Consider the following 26018-nt stretch of genomic DNA (forward strand, 5'->3'; position numbering starts at 1 on the left):
TTGGATAAATGGTCCTGGACATGTTGAGGAGCCACTCAAAGTAGCCAGAATTTAATATAATAACAATGTAGGCAAATTTAACAGTACAAATTCGGGTTTTTAAATCAGGCTCCAGCCCAGAACTGAACAAAACAGAGCACAATAGCAATTAACACTGCAATTTCGCGAGCAGTCAGAGGCAGGAGTAGATTTTGTTCGTATCAGCGAAAAGAGCAGCAGCTACTGACATATTGATCAACGCTAGAATACTGCAAACGTTTTACACAAAAATTCGTTTGGCTCAAATTTCACGAATGAGATTTATTATCTGTACCGAATACTCATTTTATTCGAGTATTCAGGCCAGCCCTACTAATTGTTATATTTGCCTGCCTTTTTCAAGGCAATCTGTTTCCTAATTCTATTTCTTTTTGTAAAATAAGATCAGCTTGTTAGATTTTTACAGTGCACTGCCTGAAAATGTCAGTAAACTGACAATGGGCCCGTCCCTCTGTGTCTGTATCTGTGTCTCACCTGATCTGTTTGAGCTCTCCAGCCAGGATCTGCAGGTAGTAAAGGGCTCGTCCCACGGCGAGCACCACCTGAGTGTGGTTGCAGGCAGCCACGCTGATGTTCCTGCCCTGTGGCTCTTTCCATTCACTCACTAATGCCTTGCTCTCCTGGAGCACCAGGCGCACGGAGCCCGACGTGATCTGCAGGTACACACAGATTTTCCCTTTTTTAAAAAAAATCTCATTCTGCACTGTGTTTCTGGGAAGTGGCAGGGAGGATGATGTGGAGAAAGCAAAAAGCCTATTCCTCGAGTCCTGCATATATATAATAATTCAGATGTTTAAGAATGGGGAATTTCAGTGAAAGAAAAACTTAGGGTTATAACTACATTTTGCTCACTGGAAACTATTAAAGAATTATAATATATTCATGGAAAACAAAGCAGTTCAATGACAACACAACTGTTAAGGAATATGGCTTGATACAAATAGACTAAAGGATAAATGTCCAGCAATTATCTGATCCCAAAAATCACTTTTATGAAACATAAAAACAAGATGTTTGCATTTCTAAGAGCTATTGCTATGTCTGTATTTGTATTGCATGCACCAAAGAGGCTTGTGAATGCCAACGCCAACCCTCAGGTTAAAGAGAAAAACAAATGTAATATTAAAATTTGAATAATGTGATGGGGAGAGTCATACAGCATCGAAGAAGCAAAAGAAGAAAAAGGAAAACAGAGCTGAAAAGCGTCAATAACCGGCAGTAAATGACGACAGCAGGTACAAACAATTCAAACTATAAATGGAGATGCTGCACGGCTGGGAAGCGCACAAAATATGGAGGTGTAATGAGATGTGGAAAAACACAACATACATTCAAGACAGGATCCTGGAGCTTAAGGAGCGGCTACGACGATCATATTGTTCCAGTTTGTTTACATTTGCAGTGAAGTGCAAATTGTGGCACATTTGAGGAGACCAAAACAGTTTAAATTTAAGTTTTATGACAGAACACATTGTTGCAAAACAGCTAGTGTCCAAACAATGGGGAGTTTATTCTGTCAAACAAGACCAAGAGTCTGCAGCCACAAAAGGAGCTCTGTGAGGATGCACTAAAGCACAGCGGGGCTTTGAGCTGAAAGCAAACATGCTCAAAATTGAATCGCTAACATGTTGTTCCGAAGATACAATGTCTACCATATAGTTCAGTAGGTTTTAATGTTGCCACACGGTTAGTTTAAACTTTTGAAACATGAGCAATCTGTCAAGAAATGTCAAAGAAATTGCATTAAATTATCAAAAAGTTAAGAAAATTACCTGCAAAACAAAAAAAAAAAAAGAATGACCTCAAGTAAGTGTTGAAATACTTTCTTTTGTCTTTCATGTGAATTTAAATACAATACTTAAGAGAATTATAAATCCACAGTTTCTGTTTTTACACTTATTCTGATTGCCGTTTTCCTTTATCCTGGTTAATTATTCATTGTTACTCTCCTCATTTCCTGAGTCAAATTTGTGAACATATCATGCAGGTATTTGGACGGATTAAGATTTTTACTTGATGATGATTTTGATTTGATTTCACTTTATTATCTGCTGCTATGAGTACTGCATTTCAACATATATAAGCACATATTCCACTCATTTATGAAGTCATGCAGCTCCTACGTTTTCAACAACACATTCCTGCAAATGTTTCAAAATTAAATGCCTTATGTCAACTACTGATGGGATTCTGTCCAAAGGACTTTTATTTTGAAACGGAATCAGGAAAGGTTGAGCAAAACAAATGTATTTCCTAATCTCTGTGATAGATAAAGACATTGAAACTGTGATAAAAGGTTAAAGAGTGTATATAATTATTAAAACAACATTTTCACTGTATTTCTGCTGACAACCGTGCGCTGTACATTGGAATTGTTTCTCTAGATGTGCCGCATCTGAGAAGTAGCTTAGACGCTCCTGACAAGCGCTGTAAATTCAGACGTTGTGGCTGCTCTAACTTGTTAACACGGGTGCCGAAAAAAAAAACCCAACAAGTTCGCTCAAACGCTCAAGCAGGCAGTGTGTTTCAGGCGTAAGACTAAGCGCTAGAGGAAAACTCAGGGGATCTCCAAAGTAATTACAGTTCACCCTGTGGCAATCATGCATGTCTGAACCAAATTCCAAGGCAGTTGGTGTCAGAGCCATTTTGCTGAAAACACTAAAATATCACCATCACAGTGGTGCAAGAGGAAAGGTCAGAGGATCGTCAAAGTCATTAGGATTCATCCTCTGTGGACCAGGAATGTTCCCCCAAGAGTTGGTGACATTTCTTTGGTGCATTAAGCAATTTGTGACCAAAAAACAAACTCAAAAATAGTCTATAGTATGTTGGCACATAGGCCACACAAGCATTGCCTTAGATTTGAGTTTTTGGCCAGATGTTCAACATCCAGCTGTCTATCAGCTTTGAGAAGAATATCTTGGACCTTTTAGATGCTCAGCATTATATAGAAGACACTTTCTGAGCTTGTTTAATACCATGCCGACACTTTGAACTCCAGAGCTTCATGGGAGGGAGGATTAGGGAGGTGAGGGAGAGATGGGATCCTGATCGCCGAAAGTTTCAACTTTGCGAGACACACTGGCAACCACTGAGCTTCAGTGTCAGGTGAGAGAGAGCCTGGTGTGCCTCTGACTGCTGGACAGCTTTGTGACACTTTATAGTAGTTTATACTTTGTGTCCAGTGTTCTAAATTAGTCTCTAATTGTTTTTTATTGTTTTTGTTTTGTTTTTGTTGTGTGTCTGAAATAATAATAATAATAATTCCCTCATTATGCTAGATATTGAAATCCACCTGCTCTGTGCTGCAGGACAGAGCTTCACTCGGGCTGAGCTGCCGGGGGCTCACATGTTTGCGTTCTGGTGCTGCTCACACCGACGATAGCTAGACTCAGTCAATAAACCCATTAATAGCTGATAAAATGATCATTTCTGTCACTGTGTGTGTGACAGGCGCAGCAGCAGGATCACAAACACTGAAATGGTATTAGTCTTCTGCAAAGACATAAAAAGAATGTCCCAATGCCTACATTGAAAACCAAATGCCTACCCAATTAAGGAATACTGGAATAGCTGAATATTTTGGTCCAGCCCTAGAGGCAGAGTATATTTTTCTGCAGAGACTTTGCCCTCAGCCTGTATTTTTTTATTTTCTGTGTTTGGTACATTTATGGGCATGTCCTGCCACAGCTCTCAAGTGAGGTTGGGGCTTTATAAAAAGTAGCGACCAGGAGCCAAAATACAAGCAGCACGCATCCAAAAGACACAATGCTGAAAAGAAAGCAAATACAGCAAGGCAAAATGCCAAATAAGAGTGAATTTGGGGTTGGCTTTTACTTTCATTTATGCTGGACAGCCTGTTCTCAAACAGTGTCTCACAACCTTGCTTTTCTATACTTTTAAGTGCAAATGTTATCATGTGAATTTACTTTTTCTTTGCCAAAAAGCGTGAGCCGTGTAACAACAGTCACATTAATGCAAACATGAAAATGTATTCAGCTTAAGTACTCTGAGAGACGAGAGCGTTAGTGGAAACGTCCGTGCCTTAAAACACAAGCAGTGTTGTCATAACAACCTACAGATTTATGGTTGAGGGTCTAACAGTTGGCAGAATTCCCAGCAGGTTTCATCCTCATCTCAAGATGGCAGGCTAAAACTTGAATTTAAATGAAGTGCAATACTCATCTCAGCCATGTGTAAAATACATGAAGCCCTTCTGCGACGTTCATATTCACAACTCCCCTTTCAATCATGTATGACTCAGTGCCGGCAAAGTATATCTTATTAAACGGAGAAAGGCCACAGTTGAATAAGTTATTTCTATAATTAATTTAGACTTAGTGAAATTAGATGATTTCCCTGTACTGAACAAGGATGTACAAAATTACTGCAAGTCGGCTAATTCTAGAGATAATGTTAACACTTTAAAATTCCTTTTAAAAGGGGAAAAATTTGTTGGACCAATTTAATTTTTAATATCAATTAACAGTACATAACAATTTTTCCTTTTAAATAATGTAAAAAAAAAACCTTAATTTTTATGCGCAATGGTCTTAAAAATGTGTACAGGAATATATGGTCATTAAATACTTAATAGCCATAATTATGAAAGAGTTTTTAAGTTGATAACCCCTTCACGGTCATTTGTCCTAACTAAGTTTTCCACATTATAGAAAAGAAATTCCATGTACATACATGTTAAGGTAATTACTCATAAAAAGTTGATTTAACAATTTTTTTCACATTTTTGAAAGGAATTTTAAAGTGTTTTAAACTAGGTAAAGCATGTTCTGGTGAAGCAAGTGTGTGTGCGTGTGTGAATACGAACTTGAATGAGCTGCTGGTGCGCCACGTTGCCACAGTAAAATGTCTGCTGGTTGTCAACAAAGCCGGGAAGTTCAGTCTCCTCCACTTCCTCGCCACTCAGCATCAACACTCTGGAGGGGGGAACGGGGACACACACTCCAAAAATGAGATAAAGGCATTCTGAATTGACTTTACACTTATCTGGCACGCTGCACGGCGAGCACTCACCGTGTTTGACCCACGAAAGACAGCACCAGCATGTCATCTGTCTCTCTGCCTGCCTCAGAGCGCAGTGGCCACAAACCTTGAAGTGGATTTGGGAGAGGAATGAAAAGAAATCAAAGTTACTCTCTGCAGAAATGCAATTTCAAGCCAGCATCCGCTCCGATCTTTAACTATCCCATCTGTCAAATGTTAACATGTTTGGAGACGTACAGGTTACAGATCCCTCTCAGAGAGCTATTGATTGGCTTAGTGAATAATTGTCTCTCATCAAGAGGCCGGGGGCAGGAGGCAGCTGTCGAGGCTTTCAGGGCAGAGATGGTCAATAAACAGCTGAAGCCTAACAAGTGCAAGCAGACCCTGTCTAACCTGCGTGTCTCATTTAAGCGTCAGACAACACTTGGGAGAGGAACCTCATTTTCTGGGATTAAGAGGTGTCTGCCATTGTTAAACCTGATGGGATTCTTCAATTTGACACTTTGCTCCCGCGGACATTGCAGCGCTCATTGGTTTGCTAAATGAAAACAAATGCTTCCAAAGCTAACCTTGGCAATTTTCCTGTTCTTTAGAAAGAACAGAGCCAAGACCACGACATCTCTGCCATCTGCTCGCGCACGCACGCTGAGCTCGGACGTGCAGCAGCTGGCGGCTTGGCCAGGTGAGGCAAACAGATGTGATGTGACTCCAGTATCGAGTGAGTAAAAGGAATAAGGTTCAGAGGTGTGAGAGGGAGGCGGTGGAAGACACACAGAGACGCACACATACAGAACACACAAACCTTTGATGCCCGGCAGGTCGATGCTGGCGTGCTCGTGAATCCCAATGCCGTTGCGAATGATCCGGAGAGAGCCCTCCTTGAAGGCACCCGAGCATGTCACCAGCTGAAAGCAGCAAGAAAAGATGAAAACATGGGTGAATATGAAGGGTGTGATTTCTATTTCCTGTTTATAGGAAAAGAGCCAAAAGAACTGTAAACAAGAACACTTACAGAAAACCAACAAACCTACTTTTTATTAGGGAACGACCGATATTTGGGGTTTATTTAAGGGTAGATACCGCTACCCATTATTGGTAGTGCTGCTCTCAATTCTGCACATTACTATGTTTGCACATCCATCTTCACTTTTGCACACTTATTTGCACTTTTTTTTTTTCATTTTTATTGCTCTTTTCCTCTTTTTTGTTGTTGCTGTTGTTTGGTTTTTTTTCTCTGTACATATCTTTATAATTAGTATTGTTATTTTATTCTATGTTAAACTCCAACACAAAACTTTCTTGAAATGACTTTGGCAAATATAAGTTTAATAAAAATAATAAAATAAAAGTCTCTCCCATGCTGACATTAAATTTGTACTTTTGGTTATTTAATATTATCCCTGATCATAAAAATAAAGCGCTGATACAGATAATCGGCAAACGCCAAATATCAGCCCCGATAATCAGCCAGACTGATGAACTGTCCCTAACTCATTATTTCATTTAAATAAAAGCATTAAATTCAAAGATATGATTTATTTTAAAATGGTTAAAATCATGTGCAGAGCTAAAATTCATCTAACAAAAGTTGCTTTAAAACATTAAATGAAAGAAGTTTTCATGATTTAAGTGGAATTTAATATGTTCAAGACACTGTTAGAAAGAAATGCAAAATATGACTGTATTACAGTCAAAGGGTTTAATTTATGGAACAACTGAAGTGTGGAAATGAAAAATTGTAGAACATTTAACCAATTTAAGCATTAAAGCATTAAATTAAAAACAACATATTGAAGGGAGATAGTAGAACGGAGAGGGAAACGGGCAGTAAGATATGATAAAAAAAAAAAAACAGGTTGGCTGCTTTTGAAAGTGTGACTTTGTTTTTTGAATTAATGTGTTTCTTTGTTCTGTGATGTGAGTGTATTTGTTAATTCAGATTGATTTGTTTGTTTGTCTTCATTCTTGTTTGAATAGATCAAGGTGTGTATAGCGAATATTGGGGCTGTAATTGGAAATATTCATGTTCGAAATCAACTTTTTTTTCAATAAAAATGAAAAAAGGGTAGGATTTACTTTCTTCTACTCCTTTTCAAACATGAAATACTTATATTTGTTTACTCAATATGTCTGATGGGCATTCTGGTGTTTTTTTCTTATATTTCATTTTCTTCTATTTTATTTGTTCGAAATAAAGATCTAACTAACTAATTAACTTATGTAGTTGATACTTTAAAAAAAACTGAACACAATATGATTTTAATTTTGACACTAGTCTTTTATGAGTAACTGTTACAAAGGCTTTGCATTATATGTGCAATTAACTCACTGTCCTCTATCCACAGCTGCTAACCACCTATCTGTTATTATTTCTACTTCCTCCTTACTATTGTGTTTTCATAAAATATAAATCCAGTTTTATACAACCTGGGTCATATTTTGTAGTTTTAAACACCATAAAAATCTGTCTAACTTGTGGCTCCAATCTTACTAATTAGTGGGTGCTAACTGTTGGGATCTGAACTCTGTGACATTACTAAAAAGAAGCCTAATTGGGGGGAAAAAAAAAAAAAAAAAACATGAGCCAGACGATCAGCGAGGTTAGCCAAACTTTTTAGAGTTAAAAAAAAACCAGACCACAGTAAAAATGTTGCAAAAACTGTCCACTATAACCAATTATCATAGTTTACAGACTAACCTTGTGGTTGAACTTTGACCTAAAAAACTGTGCAGGGCAATTATGCTTATCTCAGATGCATTCACTTTCTGGGTTTATACAATGGTCGTAGTAAACACTAGATTCTGACTGACTGCAGGGCGTCCTTTAATTCTTGATATATGACACCTCCTGAGTAGTTCGACATAGTATCCTGCTGTTTCTCATCCTCTGAAAGCCACAGGAAGAAGACTGTAACACAAAAGCTGCGAGAAGTACACCGCCCCTTTGAACTTACTCATACTTCGTATTACAAAAGAAATAATCTCACATCCCATTCACTGTTTAACTCGCTACTTCTGGCTGCAGCTGACAGTAACGTTACACATGGCGAATCATCGTGATTGGCGACAATGACGTGGCTGGACAGCTCGGTAGTCTTGTTGTTAAACACACTGTTAAATTATTTTTACAGTCAGCTGTTTGCAATGTTATGGACTTGCTGAGATAATACTAGCTTTCTGGATAATAAATGGGACAGCTGGTTCTATGAACTGAGTGGACAAATCTTTCCAAAGTTTGTCCATCGTTTTCATTGTTTAAGAACCTTAATGCAATTAATTAATCTACACATTATTTTCTGCATTTGATAATGAACCTATAATCTGTATTATAGTTCATATAAAATGTCGCAAAACAAAAGTAGAATTTGGTATAACGCCTGGAACACACTGCATGCATGAGCAGCACGTGACGGCAACCTCGCTGTACTGCGGCGTGTTGCACGCTCGTGGTGTCCACACTGGCAGCGCTGTTGATGTGTTGCTTCTGCAGGGCTGCCTGCTGCTAGAGTACTATATTTCAGCATTTATGAGCACATATTCCTCTCATTTATGAAGTCATGTGAGCCCCTGCATTGTCAACAACACGGTCCTGCAAATGTTTCACAATAAATTGCCTTGGGTTAACAAGTGGAGTGATTCTGTTGACAGAGACATTTATTTTGAAATGGAAGCATGAAAGTTTGGAGTGATTCTGTCAACAGAGACTTTTATTTTGAAATGGAGCCACGAAAGTTTGGGAAAAACAAATGTATTAGTATTTCCTCATCTCTGTGACAGACAAAGACATTTAAACTATTAATTAAAAGGTTGTATAGAGTCAATATCATTATCAAAACACAATTTTCTCTGGCTTTTTGTGCTGTGCATGTGGAAAAAAAACGGTGAAGCATCGTTTCTCAAGATGTGACGCAGCTGACAAGTAGCTGAGACGCGCCTGACCAGCGCTGCTCACAGCCTGTTCCAGGCCTTAGGCCAAGATGCAACCTCATATTGCTTGTTTTGTCTGACAAACCGTCTAAAACCCAGTGATGTATAGTTTATTATTAGATATTGTATGAAAAAAAGGTGAATGGTATTTTTGCTTAAACAAATGTCATTAAATATAACAAAATTACAATAGTTGCTGTTTAATTTTCTTTTGAATAACATTTTCTTTCAGCTTTTTGTTACCATCGTTAGTAGTTACCATCACCGGGGTCAGTGGTGATGGTGGTAAAAGTGGACTTTGAAGGTAGAAGCGCAGGTACTTAACAATGCTCTCAGGTCTGACTTCTGGAAGTAAATGTCATCCGAAGCAAAAGTTATGATAGAAGTTGATGCTGCAGCTCTGTCAGCACTTTCAAAACCAACTTAACAACTCTGTTAAAAGCTGCTCAGCTCTGCACTCACTGACCTTGAATTCTATCTTTATGACATTTCTTTTATTCAAAAAGCACACACTCATGATGTGCTATATTGTGCAGCTTTGCACTGGTTGTCTTGTGCGTTCTTTTTTCTATAACTTTGTACAATATTTTTACACTGTAATGTTTTGGTTTTGTGCTCTTTCTTTGTTGCAGAGGGACCACAGATACGAATTAGTCTCAAGCCATCATCTGCTACGCTTCATCTAATAAAGACATCTGTGTTTTAAACTGTATGCAGTCCCTTTTAAATAAAATAAATACAAGTTCGTGCCACAGCTCTAACAGTTGTAGTAATGACGGATTTGTGAATCTGTATCAGTTTGTAGAGGAGCTTCTCTGAGAGTTCAAATAAGGTAAACAGCTTTGGGATACGACACTCTGAAGGTAAATAATTCTGGTGTCTGTACAGTCAGACTTGACAGCAGCAGAGTGTTATTTAGTCATTCGGTTATGGTACACTAACAGGATTAATACCAGAGCCCATATAATCTCAGCTTCTACCACCTGCCACCAAACAGCTTCATCCTAATGGAAATAACCACTGTGAACCTGGCAGCCCACCTAACTCCCCTGAGTGTGTTCCCAAATGCCCTCACACCCTCATGGGAATGACTAAATCCCCATAATCTGCACATAATATATTATGTTTGTGTATTTGTTTGTCATTTTATTTCATCCTTCATAAACCCCAATCTGGTTTGCGGTTGCACATCTGTGAACACAATCATTTTTCGTGCTTTTTTTTGGGAGAGGTTATATTTTCCCCCTGCAGCTTGTGCATCAGTCCCGTCATAACTGTCTTGGAATGTGTCCGCACCAATTAACCAGGTCACATGCTCTGTGGATTTACTGCAAATGACAAAATTAAAACAATTATTTTATTTAGTTCTGGGCCTCAGCTGACTGAAATGAGCTCCAGTGTGTGGATGAATGCAGTCGGTGGCTGTGTGACTGTGTGCTGGTATGTACCCAGAGAGCGGCTCTGTGCTCTGGTGGAACGCTGCCTTTGGAACCACATCAAGCACCCTGAGGCCTAATGTCAGACCCTGCCAACAAATCCCTCTGTACTGTATCTCTCTCGGTGCTTCACTGTTTCATCTCCCTAAGCCTCACTGATTTGATACAAAGACGGACAAATGTTCAAATCAAGAAATGCGGTTTGTACAACTGTTACAGTAGAAATATGTCAAAGAACACGCCAGACAGACATCAACTGGTTTCATTTTACAAAAAAAAATGACTGGAATACCGAATTTTACCAGGTGTACCATTATAGGAAAATTGGATGTAGCTGCCGTGACTTCACAATCAAATAACAATCAGTAACCGAATGATTATATATGCCAATCAATCAATCACTCAATCGGACCTTATGATAGCACCTTCCATACAAGCAAAACTGTAACACAAAGTGCTTCATACAATTAAACCGGAGCTCATAAACTGGAACGAACCAGCTAAACGAGAAAGAAATCAATTCAAAGGAGGCCTGAAATCACCAAAAATTAGCACAAAATTCAAAATGTCTGACTTCCCATTGGGTTTAGGGGGTGGGTCCAAGAGGATTTTTTGTGCATTTGGGCATGATACATAAGTGCACCGAATTTTGTATTTGCAGGTGAAACTTTACGTGAAACTCCCCATTGGGGCTACACTTTATGGGGCACTGTGGAGCCATTTTGCCACGCCAGTCTCCGAAATTACCAAAATACGAAATGTTTTGTCAGGCCAGACGAGCATACCAACTTTCAGGGGTTTTTGAGTTATTTAGACCTCCAAAAATGCGATTCATTTAGCAGAAAAATAGTAATAATAATAATTCCTTGCATTACAAGAGGGTCCTTGCACCGGTCGGTGCTCAGGCGCTAATCACTGGTTAGACACATGAAACTGTATCTTGCTGATGCTTTTTAAACCTGGAATTGCAGCATGAGTTGTATCATACATCACAAACTGACGAAGGTAAACAAACTTAAGTACACACAGACGGGCTAAAGATGATGGATTGTCCGGATACATCCAGTCAGCGAAGGGACAAGACAAGGTCCTCAGATTTAAAAAGGTGTAAATATTATTAGAGGAAATAACATGCACAGCAATTGGCCTTCTCTGTGCCACACAACCAGAAAGCCAATTTAAGTTTGTGTACAAGAGATGCATTTTAACATCAGGTGCAACTGCAGTGCAGCTAAATCATATCTAGATGCAAATGGGATACCGGGCGAACGTTAATGCCAGGTGCACGGGGAGCACTGTCAACAAAAAAAATAGACTAGACAAAAGAAGAACACCCAGACTGCCTATAAAAAAGGCTCAGGAAGCTGTGTTTTTGATGTCAGCAAGAATCTCCTGAATACTTTCACCCTGGCCAGAAGCAGGTTTGTGCTGTAGTATGTTGCATGCTTAATTCTGCTGACAAAAACAGTGTTAACACGACTCAAGAAGCCGGCTGCACTGGCGGAATAAGCCCAGACTCCCTGCAGGCTGTGACAAAGAGGATGATAAAGAGAGAAAACACAGATGGAGACTCACCATAAGCTATGAAGTGTACCCAGTGACTGTTAAGAGGGTTTTCAGTAATCACTGTGTCATGTCTACATCCTCTGGTGAACGCCCCGAGAAACCTCTCATTCTATCTGGGTGATTTGCTTTCAATATGTAACGTGTCTTTCCTGCTTTTAACAGAAAAAAAAATCATTCAGCTTCTGGTTTTTACCTGTCCCTGGCCCTGCCTCTCCAGGTCGACCACACACATGTCCACGATGGGCCCCAGATTGGTGAACGTCTCCATCACTGCCACATAGGAGCCCTGGTCATTGCTGTCCACATTGAGCTGCGGAGAAACAAACAGAATCCTCTTTACACATCTGTGAGAACCGATTAGAGCAAAAGTGATGTGATTCCTAATTTTATAATTTCCTATGAAAGAACGGCTCCATTAAATTTTTGTTTTCTAGTGTTTTTTTAATATCAGTCAGTAGCTTCCCAGTATAGTTTCTTGCATACTTAAATACCAAAATTCTCATTTTTAGCTTTAGTTTTAGCGTCAAAATGCTATTTTCCTATGCTCTTATAAAACCTTTAACCCATGTGACCTGATGTGGGTCAAGTTGGAGGTCTATATGCTTTAGTCGCTACTTATAAACCCACGTACTGCTGCGGATGGCTCTGAAAGTCACACAACAAAAACAATCTGAACAATCGAGTCATGAGTAGACAAGCAACTCCCGTGTGTTGTGAGGTAAAATTACTGTTTTTGTCAATGGAGTCTGGTGGCTTTGAAGAGGGTGAAATAACGGCTCTTGCTTCCCGTCAGAGAGGCTATCTGATGGCACGGTGAAGCAGCTGTTTTCTTAAGAGGCTAAAATATGTTTTGTGGCGTCTATTGTCTACAGCCACCAGACTCTTTTGACAGAAACTGTGATTTTGCCTTGATGATCCCAAGGAGTTGCTGGTTTACCGCTGCCTCTGAACGCTAAGTCTGTGTTATTGTGTGACTTTTGGAACCAAACTGACACAGTGTCCAAAGCAGAACATCGGTCCTCTGTGTCCCAGTACTCCTATTTGCTTCTCCAAACTGGCAGTGTACCGACTGCTATCTACTGTGTGTGATACACTAACTATTTTTGACATTTTATGATGGTTTTGTTGCATTCTTTTATGTTATATATTGTGGTTGTGCAAAGCAAATTCCCCTTGGGGAAATAGAGATTTTTAAGGATCTATAAATGTGTTTATATAGTACAAATGCAGCATTATACTGAAGTTCAATATGTCTTCACTTGGTTAAATAAAGCTTTAACAAATACAAAACAGCACCATCTTCCACCTCAAGTTAAAACCTCTTAAGATAACACCTTCCTCACTCTCCAATCTTACACTATTATTCAGGGGCTTGTACGGGGGCTGAAAGGGAGGGGAGGGCATCGGTGCTGCTGCTAATAGCTGAGAGGGAGTTTCCATTTGAAAAACACGAACAAGAACGCAGATGGACCTGCCCTTTAAAGATTATCAAGATTAAGGTTTGAGATATTAAAATGCAAATATAAAAAGGTACTTTGAAAAATGTCAAGCTGACACAATCCAAAAGAGGGAGCAAATACTGCCTTGCCACTTCATGATATTATTTCATTACATGGGAACAACAGGGAATTTTATTGACATTTATGGAACAATTTTCTCATTTAAAGAGGCTGATTTAAGAAAAACAACTAACTCATTTAATTCGATAAAAAACATTCAAATTGAGGATTTTGTTTGAGGATTTTTTAAAATGTTTTTTATGGGTGAAAATATGATGACTGACATTCAAAGCTTCATTCCAAATCCTCAACAGCGGCTTTGAACATAAAACAAAGAAATCAACCCTCATGCACTGTTTTGATTTTCTGACTAATTACACATTTGGTATAAAAAATGTACCCTGTTAAAAAGTGCCATAAAAATAATATATATAAATATTTCTTTTAACTTTCACTGCATTACATTTGTCAACCAACATCAGTTCTGATAATGGTGCCATGCATTTGATGATGGTATTTGGTGTTACACTGTGTCTTGCTTACCTTCACTAACTGGGAGTCGCCCAGTCTGGAGCCCACAAACACCACACCGTTATCCAAGTAGGTCAGACACTCAGCAATGGATGTCTGTTTTTGGAGAAAGACACAAAAACACCTCAGTCTCTCAGGTCATTCCCACACTGCAGCTGCAACTACTGATTATTTCATTTTTTTAGCCATGCTGGCGGCACGGCTCAAGGGATGTTGCAGTCCATCACTCAGTCAGTGCTGAAAAATGGAAATCACAATTTTCCAGAGCCTGAGGAGATGTCCTCAAATTGCTTGTTTTGACCAACCAACAGTCAAAAAACAACCCAAATATATTCAGTTTACCAGCATGTGAGAGAAAGAAACATTGGGGAAGCTGGAACGGCAAATATTTTGCATTTTTGCTTAAAAACGACTTAGGAGATAAATCAATCATTAAAACAGATGCTGATTAATTTCCTGTCTATCAACTTATTTATTTTTCAGCTCTCGCCCACACTAATGCTAAAACATTTGAAGAGCATCCCTTTTTCACTTTGAGCTTCAATCACATTACATCAGTAATGTTCTGTGCAATATCCTAATTTATTCTTACACCACTCTTGAATGGATATTTAACATATGATGCATATATTGCACATACTTAAATAAATGTATTTTGTTGTACTTTGTAGCGTAATACAAATGCTTTTATATTTTTAAAACTTTACATACGAGCACTGCAGCATAAAGCACACACCTTTTACATATTTCTTGTTTCCATAATTCTTTTTGTACTTTGTTATAATTCTCTATGCTATATATCATGACTGTAACATATCACAATAAAATGAACAAAGTATTTCTGATACCTATTTTTTTTCCAAAGCGTTGGGTACAAGTAGCAATCTGAGCCACAATTTTCTACTTTTTGTGCAGTGCTTAAATGTTTCTTCAATCACAAATAATGCAATGAATGATCATTTTCATAACAGAAACATTCAGAACACATTGAACAATTTAAGAAAAAAACATCACAGATTTGGAAAAAAAAAGTATTTGCTTGTTGCACTTTGTGTCATAAAACTGTACACTGAATGATTTTATTTTATTTTATTTTATTGTTGTTTTAAGAAGCCTTTCCAGTTTGGTAATTTCATATGGGAAACTGTGATTATTTTTGACCTTTGACCTTATTAGCAGAGTACTTCATAATGACAATAATGATTATTTGCAGCCCAACAGAAATGTCACTGAGGACAACTCTGTTCAGATATAATGAAACGCAAATTAAGTCATAAAAACGATGGTAGATAAAATGTATCTTTGACCAATTCTGTTTTTGAAGGAAGGAAGATGAAACAATATCTCTTGTTTTCAAATTTCACTTTGGGGCATATCTTTTTTTTTTTGAGAGAGATCTAAAAAAAAAAGTCAGAACTCTGTTTGAAACAAGTAATGTTTTAAAATTCATCCTTATCAGTGTGAAGATAGTCTAACACTCAAAGGTATTAATGATGTGCAATAAAGAGCGAATTTTCTGTCTGATATTTTAATATAGGCCTGCTGCTGCCTGTTGACAGAGCAGACTGGTCTGAAGAATAAAGTTAACACTGATTTGAAAAGCAATCTGTCTCCAGTTCAGCACTCAGACTCTGCCTGATTGTTTCTAGCTTCAGCCTCACTCAGCAGCATTGTACCTTTCTAAACTCCTTGGCGAGTCATTAGAAGAAGGTGCCACGAGCCAAAAGCTGTGCACTTTTAACATGAGATTTAGCTCAGAGCACCGTATTGACATACAGTCGTTGTCTAAATCAACTTTAAAAGGGATAAGTGACACCGTGGCAAGCTGGCAACAAAGAGGCGGGATGATGTTTTTTTCATCTTCTGTACAAGTGTAGACTGATCCATTAGCTCCTGTCAGGGTTATAAACCATTAAAGAGTCAATCGTAACAAAGAGGGTATTAAAAGGAAAAGGCGGCGGAAGAGAGGGTGGATGAGGCAGGTAGACAGATGGGAGAAGTGCCAGAGGACAGACAGGTGGATAAACAGAGTGAAGACAGATGGAGATAGAGATATAGACAAAGAAAGATAGATAGTGGACCTCTCCAAGCAGCTCCACATGCAGGTCTTTGAGCGCCACTGTCCCGTCCATTAGTTCCTCCTTCTCTAACAGCAGCATAAACAGGCGTCCCTCCATGTCCCCCAGCAGGTAGCGAGAGCCGTTGGGGTCCACGCGGTTGTGACAGACGATGGTGCTTTGCTGCAAATGAGAGTGGAACACAAACAAATCGTTAAAATAACACTCACAGCGGAGGAGCTGCAGGCTGAATTCCACCAGAACGAAGGAAGTCTTCTTCCTCACCTCATGCATTATCTATATATATGAGCGTGTCCAAGCACAGCCGCGGAGACCTGTCTGCAGTGTTTGTTTTGTTCTTTCTCGTTATGAAAACACACTCCGAGGAGTTTCCACAAAGTACATCTTAAATCGGACTCACAGAGCTACAGACTGTTCAAATATCGCCTGACATGAAAAGCACAGATTAAACAAGTCTGCCCGGACCCCCGACAGCACCCTGTGGACTCTGTAGCTGGAGCAACAAAAAGGCATAGACTATAAATAATGGATGTAGCTACTGTGACGTCACCCATTGGCTTATGGATTTCCAGTTTAAAATCTCAAGTGTGGCATTTCGGCTGCTGGCATCTGCATCCCTTTTTTTGGAGCCAGGGGTAACCACGTTTGGATGAGATGGTGGAGCTGTGGAGGAGCGATGGGTGAATCTGACTCACAAAGCATAGTGACACCTCACTGACAGCGTGTCACTCAAGAACGACAGAGACACTTTTGGGCACACAGGAGATCCTAACAAGCCTGGACATAAGATTGTGAATTATTGCGTTCGACTAGTTGAAAGAGGGTAGTTATATGCACATCATGTAGATGCAAAGCTTTCAAAAAACCAGCGTACATGAGGAAAAAGGTAACGCCTGCACACTTACTCCATGCCACACAAGTTTATTCAAGACAAAGACCTAAGCAGGATCGAAACATTGTCTTGAAAAAACTTGTGTGGCATGGAGTTAGTATGCAGGAGTTACCTTTTTCTTCTATTTTAGGTTTAAGGTTTTAACAGGTCTGTGAACGCAGCACAGGTAAAGCTCAGCAGCAGTTAACGAAGTTTGAGGCCCAGGTTGCATTATCAATCTGTCGGTATAATCAGAGCTGATCAGATCGACTGACTGAGAGGAGCAGCTGCTGCAAAGGCAAATGAAAGCAAACGGTTAGACCCAACACAATAAACTGGAAAGTTTCACTTTCACTGCCCCAAACATTATACTGCTCAGTCTGTGCCCAGAGTACACTCTGCAATCAGAGAGAGTGGTGCAATTATAAACCCGAGCGGTAAATATGTTGCAGCAGCGGTCCTAATTAACTGTCCAGCTCCAAAAATAGAAAATCAATACGTAGTGGCAGAGGGGGTAATTGTGGCATGCCACTACAAATAAATGAAAGTGTGGGAAACCCTGAATTTGCATGCACACCCATGCATGAGAGTTACAGTGTGAGTTTGCATGTTTTTTAATGGAGATGAGATGGGTTGTTAAATACTCAGTGCATAAACATTATTAAATCTTTTTTTGAATGATTTGTTGTCATGTTTTGTGGGATAATCTGCATTATTAACTATATCTAAAATATAATGTGATTATTGAAAAATGTGATTGATAATTCAAAATGGCTCTTATAATATTAACAATAAATTTTTTAGACAATTTCTAAACCTTACAGAATAAATTGTTCTCGATTTTGACTGTTTTCTGAGTGTCTTCTTACTTTGACACTAGTCGACCAATCTGAGGTTATTCTTCTTTTAAGATTATTTTTTAGGGCTCTTGTCTAAAACACAGGATAGCTGGAGACTGACAGGAAAGGGGGTCAGAGACGGGGAACGACATGCAGCAAAGGGCTGCAACATCGAAATCTAACGTGGGCTGCTGCAAAAGATGGAGCCCACATGAGGTGCATACTCTATTCGGTGGGACCAATTAGTCTGAATTTAAACTTCTGTAGTAACATCAGGGAAATGAGTTCAACATGCAATCGCTTATAAATAATATGACATGCAAGAGTAATAGTATTTATATAATACTTAGTTTGAGTCTAACTGATTTTTGAGGTTGATTTGGATTTTTGAGGCCAATACATGTTTGGATAATTTTGTTAAAAGAAAAATATGATGATACACATAATAACAAGCACATTATTAACAAACATTTTGATAGTGATCATTACATTTCAATGCATTTTGGCAAAAAATATGTCCTGAGCAATAATTTTATAGATAAAAAAATAACTTGTTAGTGCTCTCTAGAGAAAAAAGATGCAACAGCAACACCATTTCTAAATCGCCTGATTCACTAGTAATAAGCTAATACCTGCTGATAATAGCAACCCGGCTAATTATGTGATTTGTGGTCTGGTCAATGCATGTAAGTATATTATCTGCTCCCCAAATAAACTGCAGACACAAAAAGAGTGAAGGTAGGGAGGGAAAGTCGACTGATGCAAACTCTGACAGGATAACACGACTTTCCACTTGAGCAAAACTCCCTGAGGATGTTGTCGGAGTCATTCGCAGCCTGCAGTCATGGTTAGATTTGAGCAGCCTCACACAAGATGAGCCTTACCAAACGTGGCTACACCAAAAACATCTTAGGAGCTTTGAACTAGAGTTGTTGAAGAGCCAAAGTCTCCTGTCTCCACAATAAGCTGGTTAGAACAGTGGCCACGATTGGAATTGGCATTAAAAATCACAAAAGTGTGACTGAGCTTCCTCTGCTTTCCCTCCAATGGAAGCGTTTGTTATTGTCGTTGTCTACAGTGCGAGCTGAGTCAATTTCTCACTTGATCGAACCTTTACAAAACTTATTTTCACAATCCTCCTGCCCCTGGTATTGTTTACACCTTCTGTCAAACCGTGGATCCACTTTTATTTTTTTACAAACCTCCAGCATCTCTTTCGACTGAATGGCAGGTAATTAGATTGTTTGGTCCTACGAGTGAAACCAGTCTGCTGTCCCACCGTAGACCAGTATTATTCGAGCTCAGACACATTCAGCAGGCAGGCTCTCTGGTGTCTCACACTTGGTTTTCACTTCTGTGCTCAGGAGTGACAATTCATTAATTGGCTGCCAAAAATTTTGTCACACATCAAATGATCAGCTTCTGTGTTTTCTCAACACTGCTGAAAGAAGCGCGTGCGTCATGTTACATTAGATGTGAGAATAATTTAGCTTAACTTCATTTATCGGGAGGTTTCATCGGTCATATAGCACCAACAGATGCCCCACTAGCTCTTTTTTGGACATCTGCTGAGCAGTGTTGTAGCAATGCGACTGTGGAAACAGAGTTGTAGCAGAGACATGACAGCTTGCAAGGCAACTGTGAGCTGGTTAAGCGTGCAGGCTGTTTGGAGCTTTTAAAGACTGAACCAATCGGCAGGACACAGATATGAGCCAGGAGACAGCAATGAAACAACAGCAGGCTTGGCAGCAGTTTAGGCGACACTTGTGTTGTTTTTTTTGCGTGGCGATCGGGTCTCTGTAAGGACATCTTTGATGTGCAGCTAAACAACACTCGACAAAAAAAAAGGTGATTTTTTTTAAAAAAATGATTGCCACCTGTCTTTAGCTTAACTGCTGTTTCGCTGTGATGTAAACTCACAGATCTGTGCCTTTCAATCAGGTGGAGGTATCTTGCTCTGGCTCTGATTGACGCTGAGAGGCTGTTCCCAAACAGTACGTTGGTCAAAGGGAAACAGAGATCCACGCGGGTTAATGAGACCCTCAGAAAGAGGAGAAACCACAGGGAGGACCACCAGCTGGTCCAGGAGCTTCACCTGGATGATGGTCCCTTCAAGGCTTCTTGTAGGATGAGTCAGGGGCAATTGACAATCTGCTGTGAATCATCAGGCCTAATTACTGTCTGTAAAACATTACAAAGTAGTTGAGGCGAGAAATTGTTCAGATATGTCTTGCAGCTTGCCCTGGGCGACGCTGAATCGGGGGTGTTGAAATGAAACGTCATCTATTATAGCCACATAACACTGCTTATTGATTTTTTTGGGCGGAGCTGGACAGTGAAGTTGTACACTTCCAGAGAGCTTCCTGGTAGCAACCAGAGCCGATTGGTAGCAAAATTGCATTGAACTGTCGGAGAATAGAGCTAGCTGACTGCGTGTAATGAAAAGGTTGCCATGTGCATTAGTATAGAAAAATGAGGATGCAATCGAATTGTTGACATGACAATCTTAATGGTAATCAAATCGTGAGACCACTGTTAGCATGACACAAGCCATGCACACTACTATTTGTTGTCAGTGCTTATATCTTTATTTCGAACATGCAGATAAAATGGGAGTGTAAAATAAATAACAATAAATCAGATCATTGAACATATTCAGTGTATTCGCCACCACAAAGGTCCACTTTCACTTTATCTGATTAGACATTGGGGGAAAAATGTCAATGTCATAGGATGTTTTTCTGCTTTGAGATCACCGATATTAAAAGGAGGCTGGGACACGCTTTTTGACCACATGGCGCTGTGGCATATGACATGTGCAAACTAACTGGAGATACGATGTTGGAGGGTTACAGCAGATAGACACACAAAATAGAGGGGGTGCTCAGATGCTCAGATGCTCTTTGGTTGCACTTTTTTGTCCACCTTGAGTGACATCTGACAGAACATTTTTGGCACGCTTAAATGGATAGCAGCCAATATGCAACAGAAAGCACTCATCTTTTCAATAACTGTTGGCTTGCAAATTTCAACAAAAACTTTTATTTCAACCCAAGGCAGACTGCAGGTGCCTCAATGACATCTCTACCGCATGTTTGAAGAAACTGCACTAACTACTGAGTCTTTTCAAAAGCGCAGACCAGATTTTACTGTGCATGCGTTGTACCCCGATGATATAACCCGATGTGACTCTGTAACTTCTCCTCTTTCTTTAACCACGTTTTCTGAGTATTTTTTTTAACTTAAGGTGTCCAGGGCGCTCCTGTAAAGATGTAGGAACATAGAGCCAAACAACAGCAACGCAAAAGCAGTGAGCAAAACCGCTTTACTCTCAGTGAAATCAATTACCAAAAGCTGCCCCCTTTTGGTAATTGAGGAGGGCTGAAAATACACATGCATGTGGCATTCAGGGCAAAATAAAGGTACACCTGCGAAACAGAATGTGGAAATTTAATTGTTTTTTCTTGATTAGATTGTTTTTGTAAATGTTGAGAGTCCAAATTATAATCAAAATTTGATTAACTGCACAGCCCTGATGTGACTCGTAGTGTGAACGCTCTCTGAGCGGTCGGACGACTAGAAAAGCTCTAAACAAGTGCAGGTCTACTACGGAGGGCCACTGAAGTCTGCGTTTACAGTTTCATTAATAAGTTGATGTTCAGAAGAAGCCGGTGAATATGTGAGCAGAAGATAACAAGGTCATGGAGAAAGAGAGATGCATTTTTTAATTATGGCTTTCTGCGGAGAAATGGCAACTATTTATGTACTGAGGTGTGTGTGTAGAAAAGAAGTCGCAGCCAAGAGTGTTGGGATTGTGACTTATGAAGTCTAACACCTCACTTGCCACATGGTTATTCAGGGACCGTCTGCTTCTTCGTTTGCTGCAAGCAGTGAAAAAGGTGGAAGTTGTATTTTCCTCACTATACAATAAGTCGGCCAGATGTAGTCTCTCCTTTATCAGTTATTATAGGTTAACATGTCTAAAGCATTGTTTCTTAGAAGTATATGTTTAGAGATCATTTTCGACCACATGGTTTGTTAAACTGGCTAACTATTTTGTGGTGAAGACAGCAATAATGATGTAGCAGAATCGTAATAGCAGAAATAGCAGAATCGCTATTTTGAAAAAGATTATTTTGTTTTTTGAAAACTTTCCTCGTCTGTGACAAATATTTTGCATATTTGAGTATTGGACAGGAAAATACAGGCCATTAAATTCTGGGGGTGAGTTTTGTCATTTTATTTTGCTAATTTAATGGTCTGCCTCCAAGAAACGAGTGAGAGCTGCTGCTCAGCAGGCAGAGAGAGACAACGGGAAAATACGGCATATTTCCACATCTAACTCTGTGATTTAGGGGTTTATTTTCAGCAAACCAGAATTAATGATTGCCGGAAAAGTGGAAAGACTAATCGAGGCAGTTTTGGTGAGTTACTTTGTTTCTGTCAATGGGGGAGGACACACACACCTGTGCGAATGTATTGGCAATCGTCTGTTTTTGGGCGGGTGGCCAGTTGGGAAACTGTAGCATATTGCCCGACCTTATCATCACCATAGCCAATAACTCCAGCAAAGATATATTTTTTTTGTCACAAAGACAAACCTAAGTTGTGTAACTCTAATTTAGAAGCTACTACATCTGAACAACTTGAAATGTCCTCTCCAAAATTTATGAGACCCAAAAGCAGCGAGACAGTGAGAGAACGTTCTCTAATTATAGAAGCGGGATGCTGTTGAGGAGCTCCTTGGGGCCTTGGGCTTTGTTAAATGTGAGCAGAGCAGTACAGACTGCAACTTAATCTAGATAAGATAAAACTAAAAGCAGTGGTGTTCGGGGAGCTAAAGTCATCATCGCAGCAGTTATAAAGCTGCCTTTAAATGCCCCTTCAACATCAATCACGAGATTCATAACAAATAAAGTCAAACGCGAACACCTCGGGGTCTCCTAAATGGAGATGAATATTATTAATATGTTCACATAATACAGATTCTGATGACTACTACTACTAACATTTTTATTTCACTTCATTATATAAAAGAGCTTCGCATCTGGGACTCAACTGCCAGCGAAACCTCCCGTTAACAACTTTTGAAGCTTTTTCTCCTCTGAATAATAACTGAACTTTGCTTTATATTAAAAATGATAACAGTCCAATCCAAATGGCTTTTAGGAAACCTGGCGATATAGATAAGAACAAAAACGTATGACACTCCATTACATTAACTCTGCAAGTGACTATGATATTACTGAATTGGTCTGGGCAATATATCGATATAATATACTGATATTATCATAATATGAGAATATATGTTATTAGATTTGGGATACTGTAACATCTAAAATGTTGTCGTTTCCTGGTTTTAAAGGCTGCATTACAAGTTATTAACGTCACCACTTTGTTTTTATATCCACACTACCAATGATGATACAACAACAATATTGCAACAATATTAAATCCACTATATTGTGATACTAGACATCCTCAGAAATTAAAGGGATAGTTCACAAAAAAGAAAATAAAAGCCACGGAGTCGCACCACTTATCAATGTCACTTTTGGTCAAGCACACACAGGTGCTCCCAGCTGTTTTTCTAGATGCATTTCCGAGGCATTTTTAGAGCGGTCGCACCTTGCGCAATGCATCTAATACTCATACCGTTACCTATTGGTTATGTGTAAAAGTACAGGGGCGGTATAAAGGGGGGACTTCTTTGCAGCCCTATAGTGCGATCTCTGTGTACAAGCAGCGACTGAAGACCAAAATGGTGACAAATAAACTGCATCAAAGACATAAAGAAGTGAAACTCTTTGTTTTCACCAGACAAACAGCAGTCAGAAGACGGGTCATTAGTAGCCTGTCTAGGCAGCCCCTCAGTGGCTTTAAGTTTAGGCTTAGCTGCTATAAGTATGTAACGCATTTATATAAGGAAAATGCTTATTGCTTATACAGACTCCTCTATGATAATAGCAGTAATGATGCTTAGTTTTAAATGGCGCTCGTGTGCTTGTTTTTCTGCAGCCTCCCCTGCAGAGCTGATAGCTTTACATGAGATGAGGCTAACGATCTGTCATTCGCTGTTGCTTTCAATTACCAAAGTCACTGCTCACATTATATTATTACACTGTGAAAATAAAATTATCCTTGATGTGTTCCTAGAGACAATGTAAATCAGCCCTACATTAATAAACTGCAGCTGAATAACTGCTGATTGATGCATAATAAGCTGAAGAGTTTATAAAAAACAACTTAATATTTTACTTTCTAACGAGACAGGTGACAAAAACACTCTCAGTGCACATTATCTGATGTCTTTACCTTGATAGTGGGTGGTGCAATGGCCAAGTATTTGTCCCCATTGTGGTAGGTGATGGACTCTTGTCCTATGATTATAGCTCCACCAAATGGCTCTGGCACTGAAATGCAAGCAAAAAGAATCGGCGTTCATTTGTAACATGTTCCAATGTAGGGCTGACACTAACGATATTTTCATTATCAATTAAATCACTGCCTCCATTCAGGCCCCATTATGTTTGATGAATAGTTCAAAATTACAAAGAGAGGAAAATCAAAGCATCAAATATACACAACAGATATCGTCCACTGTGGGAGACTGCCTTGCTGCGGTTTGAAATGTTTTAATGACTGTTTGTTTATGACAAGCTGCTGCTGACTTGTTAGGAATTTTCCAAACTGCAAGATGTAGAGCCGGAGCTCTGGCATCTGGTGCAACCGCCAATTAATAACTCATACCATCTTAGGTTTAAAAAAAAATAAATCTAAACCATCCACTAAAAACAGCTTGTTTTTGTTTGATTAATGGCTAAGACTCTGTGTTGTCTGGTCTTTATTCTGAAATAATTATATCACTTATATCCAGGCAAACTCAAATGACCACATGAAGATAAAAAAGTGCCATTAGCAGTGCTTTATTATACATTGATTTCTTTTTTTTTCATGTTTTTATTGAGCATCAGCAGTATAAAATAGGCATTAACGAGAAAAAGCAGACATACAATGCTCACTTTTGTCCATCATTATCGTTTAAACCCCCACCCCCGCTATTTTCTGTTGATTTCTGATCATTTCACGGAGGGGTCAAAGAGCTCCAGCAACACTTGTAGCTTGAGGAACAACTTTATTTGACCGACGCGTTTCGGCTTGCGGCCTTCATCAGGGTCATCCTGAAGTGTTGCTGGAGCTCTTTGACCTCTCTATGTCTCCCTTCATCCTCTATGCACCTTGGAAGTTGGTGAAGATGTGCCAGAAAGCTCCTTTCTGATCATTTCAGTAATAATATGTATACAGTATGATTACCTGGGATCACCATAGACGCCTCAGCCTCCACGTTCTCCTGTTTCCAGGGACCCTTGTTGAACTCCTTCTCCCTCAGAGAAACCTCGTAGGTCTTTACATGGCGCCCCTGGGGGTCCTACCACATACAAGACACCATGTTACATTTTCAAAAAAACGTCTAAATGAGGACAATCGTACATGAACACCAGCAAAATGACCATTTGTTTACCAGTTGCTCGCCACTCAATTGCACTTATAGAACTTGTATTTATGATTAAGGGTAAATACTCTACATTTGTTAAAATATGGGGGCGTTTTAGGAAATGTCCATGTGATGATGAAATACCATATGCACGTACACAGCCAAAATTATCAAAATATAAAGAATGAAAAGTACATAAAATGCACCAAACAGTCCCTAAGGCTTAAACTTCACCATCAAACTGCTACAAGGCAACATTTAACCATCACTATAGGCTTAAGAGAACACTTGAAAAATTGAGACATTAACTGCAAAAGCCTCACCTGTACGAATATTTCACACACACACACACACACACACACACACACACACACACACACACACACACACACACACACACACACAGAGTACCTGGTAGATGAAGCAGACGGTTGGGGCCTGGCAGCCGTACAGGAAGTGAACGTCGATGACCTGCAGCTCCTCCAGTCTGATGTTAAAGGCCTTGAGCTCGCGGTTGTCCCGGTCCAGTGGGATCACCTTGAACAACCCGTCATACAGCCGCAGGCCGATCATACGGCATTCTGGGTCTACGATTCCAATAATACCTGTCTCTGACGGACGCCCAATGCGATCCTGCAGAACAGCGTTTGGTTTTAAGGGTAAGATCAGCAGCAAATGTCCAAAAATATAATTTGGTGTATTCTCAGACTGCTGGTAAACACGGTACATCTTG

General features: G+C 39.5%; 1 protein-coding gene across 1 annotated transcript in view; it reads right to left on the minus strand.

The window, feature by feature from the left end:
- The window catches only part of ddb1 (damage-specific DNA binding protein 1), a 68908-nt gene that overhangs the window by 37262 nt on the left and 5628 nt on the right, over positions 1–26018 (minus strand). The window contains 10 exon segments of the mRNA XM_042490512.1: positions 514–692; positions 4868–4976; positions 5074–5149; positions 5846–5948; positions 12166–12282; positions 14015–14098; positions 16084–16242; positions 24106–24203; positions 25105–25219; positions 25697–25918. Of these exon segments, the coding sequence (XP_042346446.1) occupies positions 514–692; positions 4868–4976; positions 5074–5149; positions 5846–5948; positions 12166–12282; positions 14015–14098; positions 16084–16242; positions 24106–24203; positions 25105–25219; positions 25697–25918 (1262 nt within the window).

The sequence above is a fragment of the Plectropomus leopardus genome, chromosome 1 (genome assembly GCF_008729295.1).
Source record: "Plectropomus leopardus isolate mb chromosome 1, YSFRI_Pleo_2.0, whole genome shotgun sequence".
Classification (NCBI taxonomy): Eukaryota; Metazoa; Chordata; class Actinopteri; order Perciformes; family Serranidae; genus Plectropomus; species Plectropomus leopardus.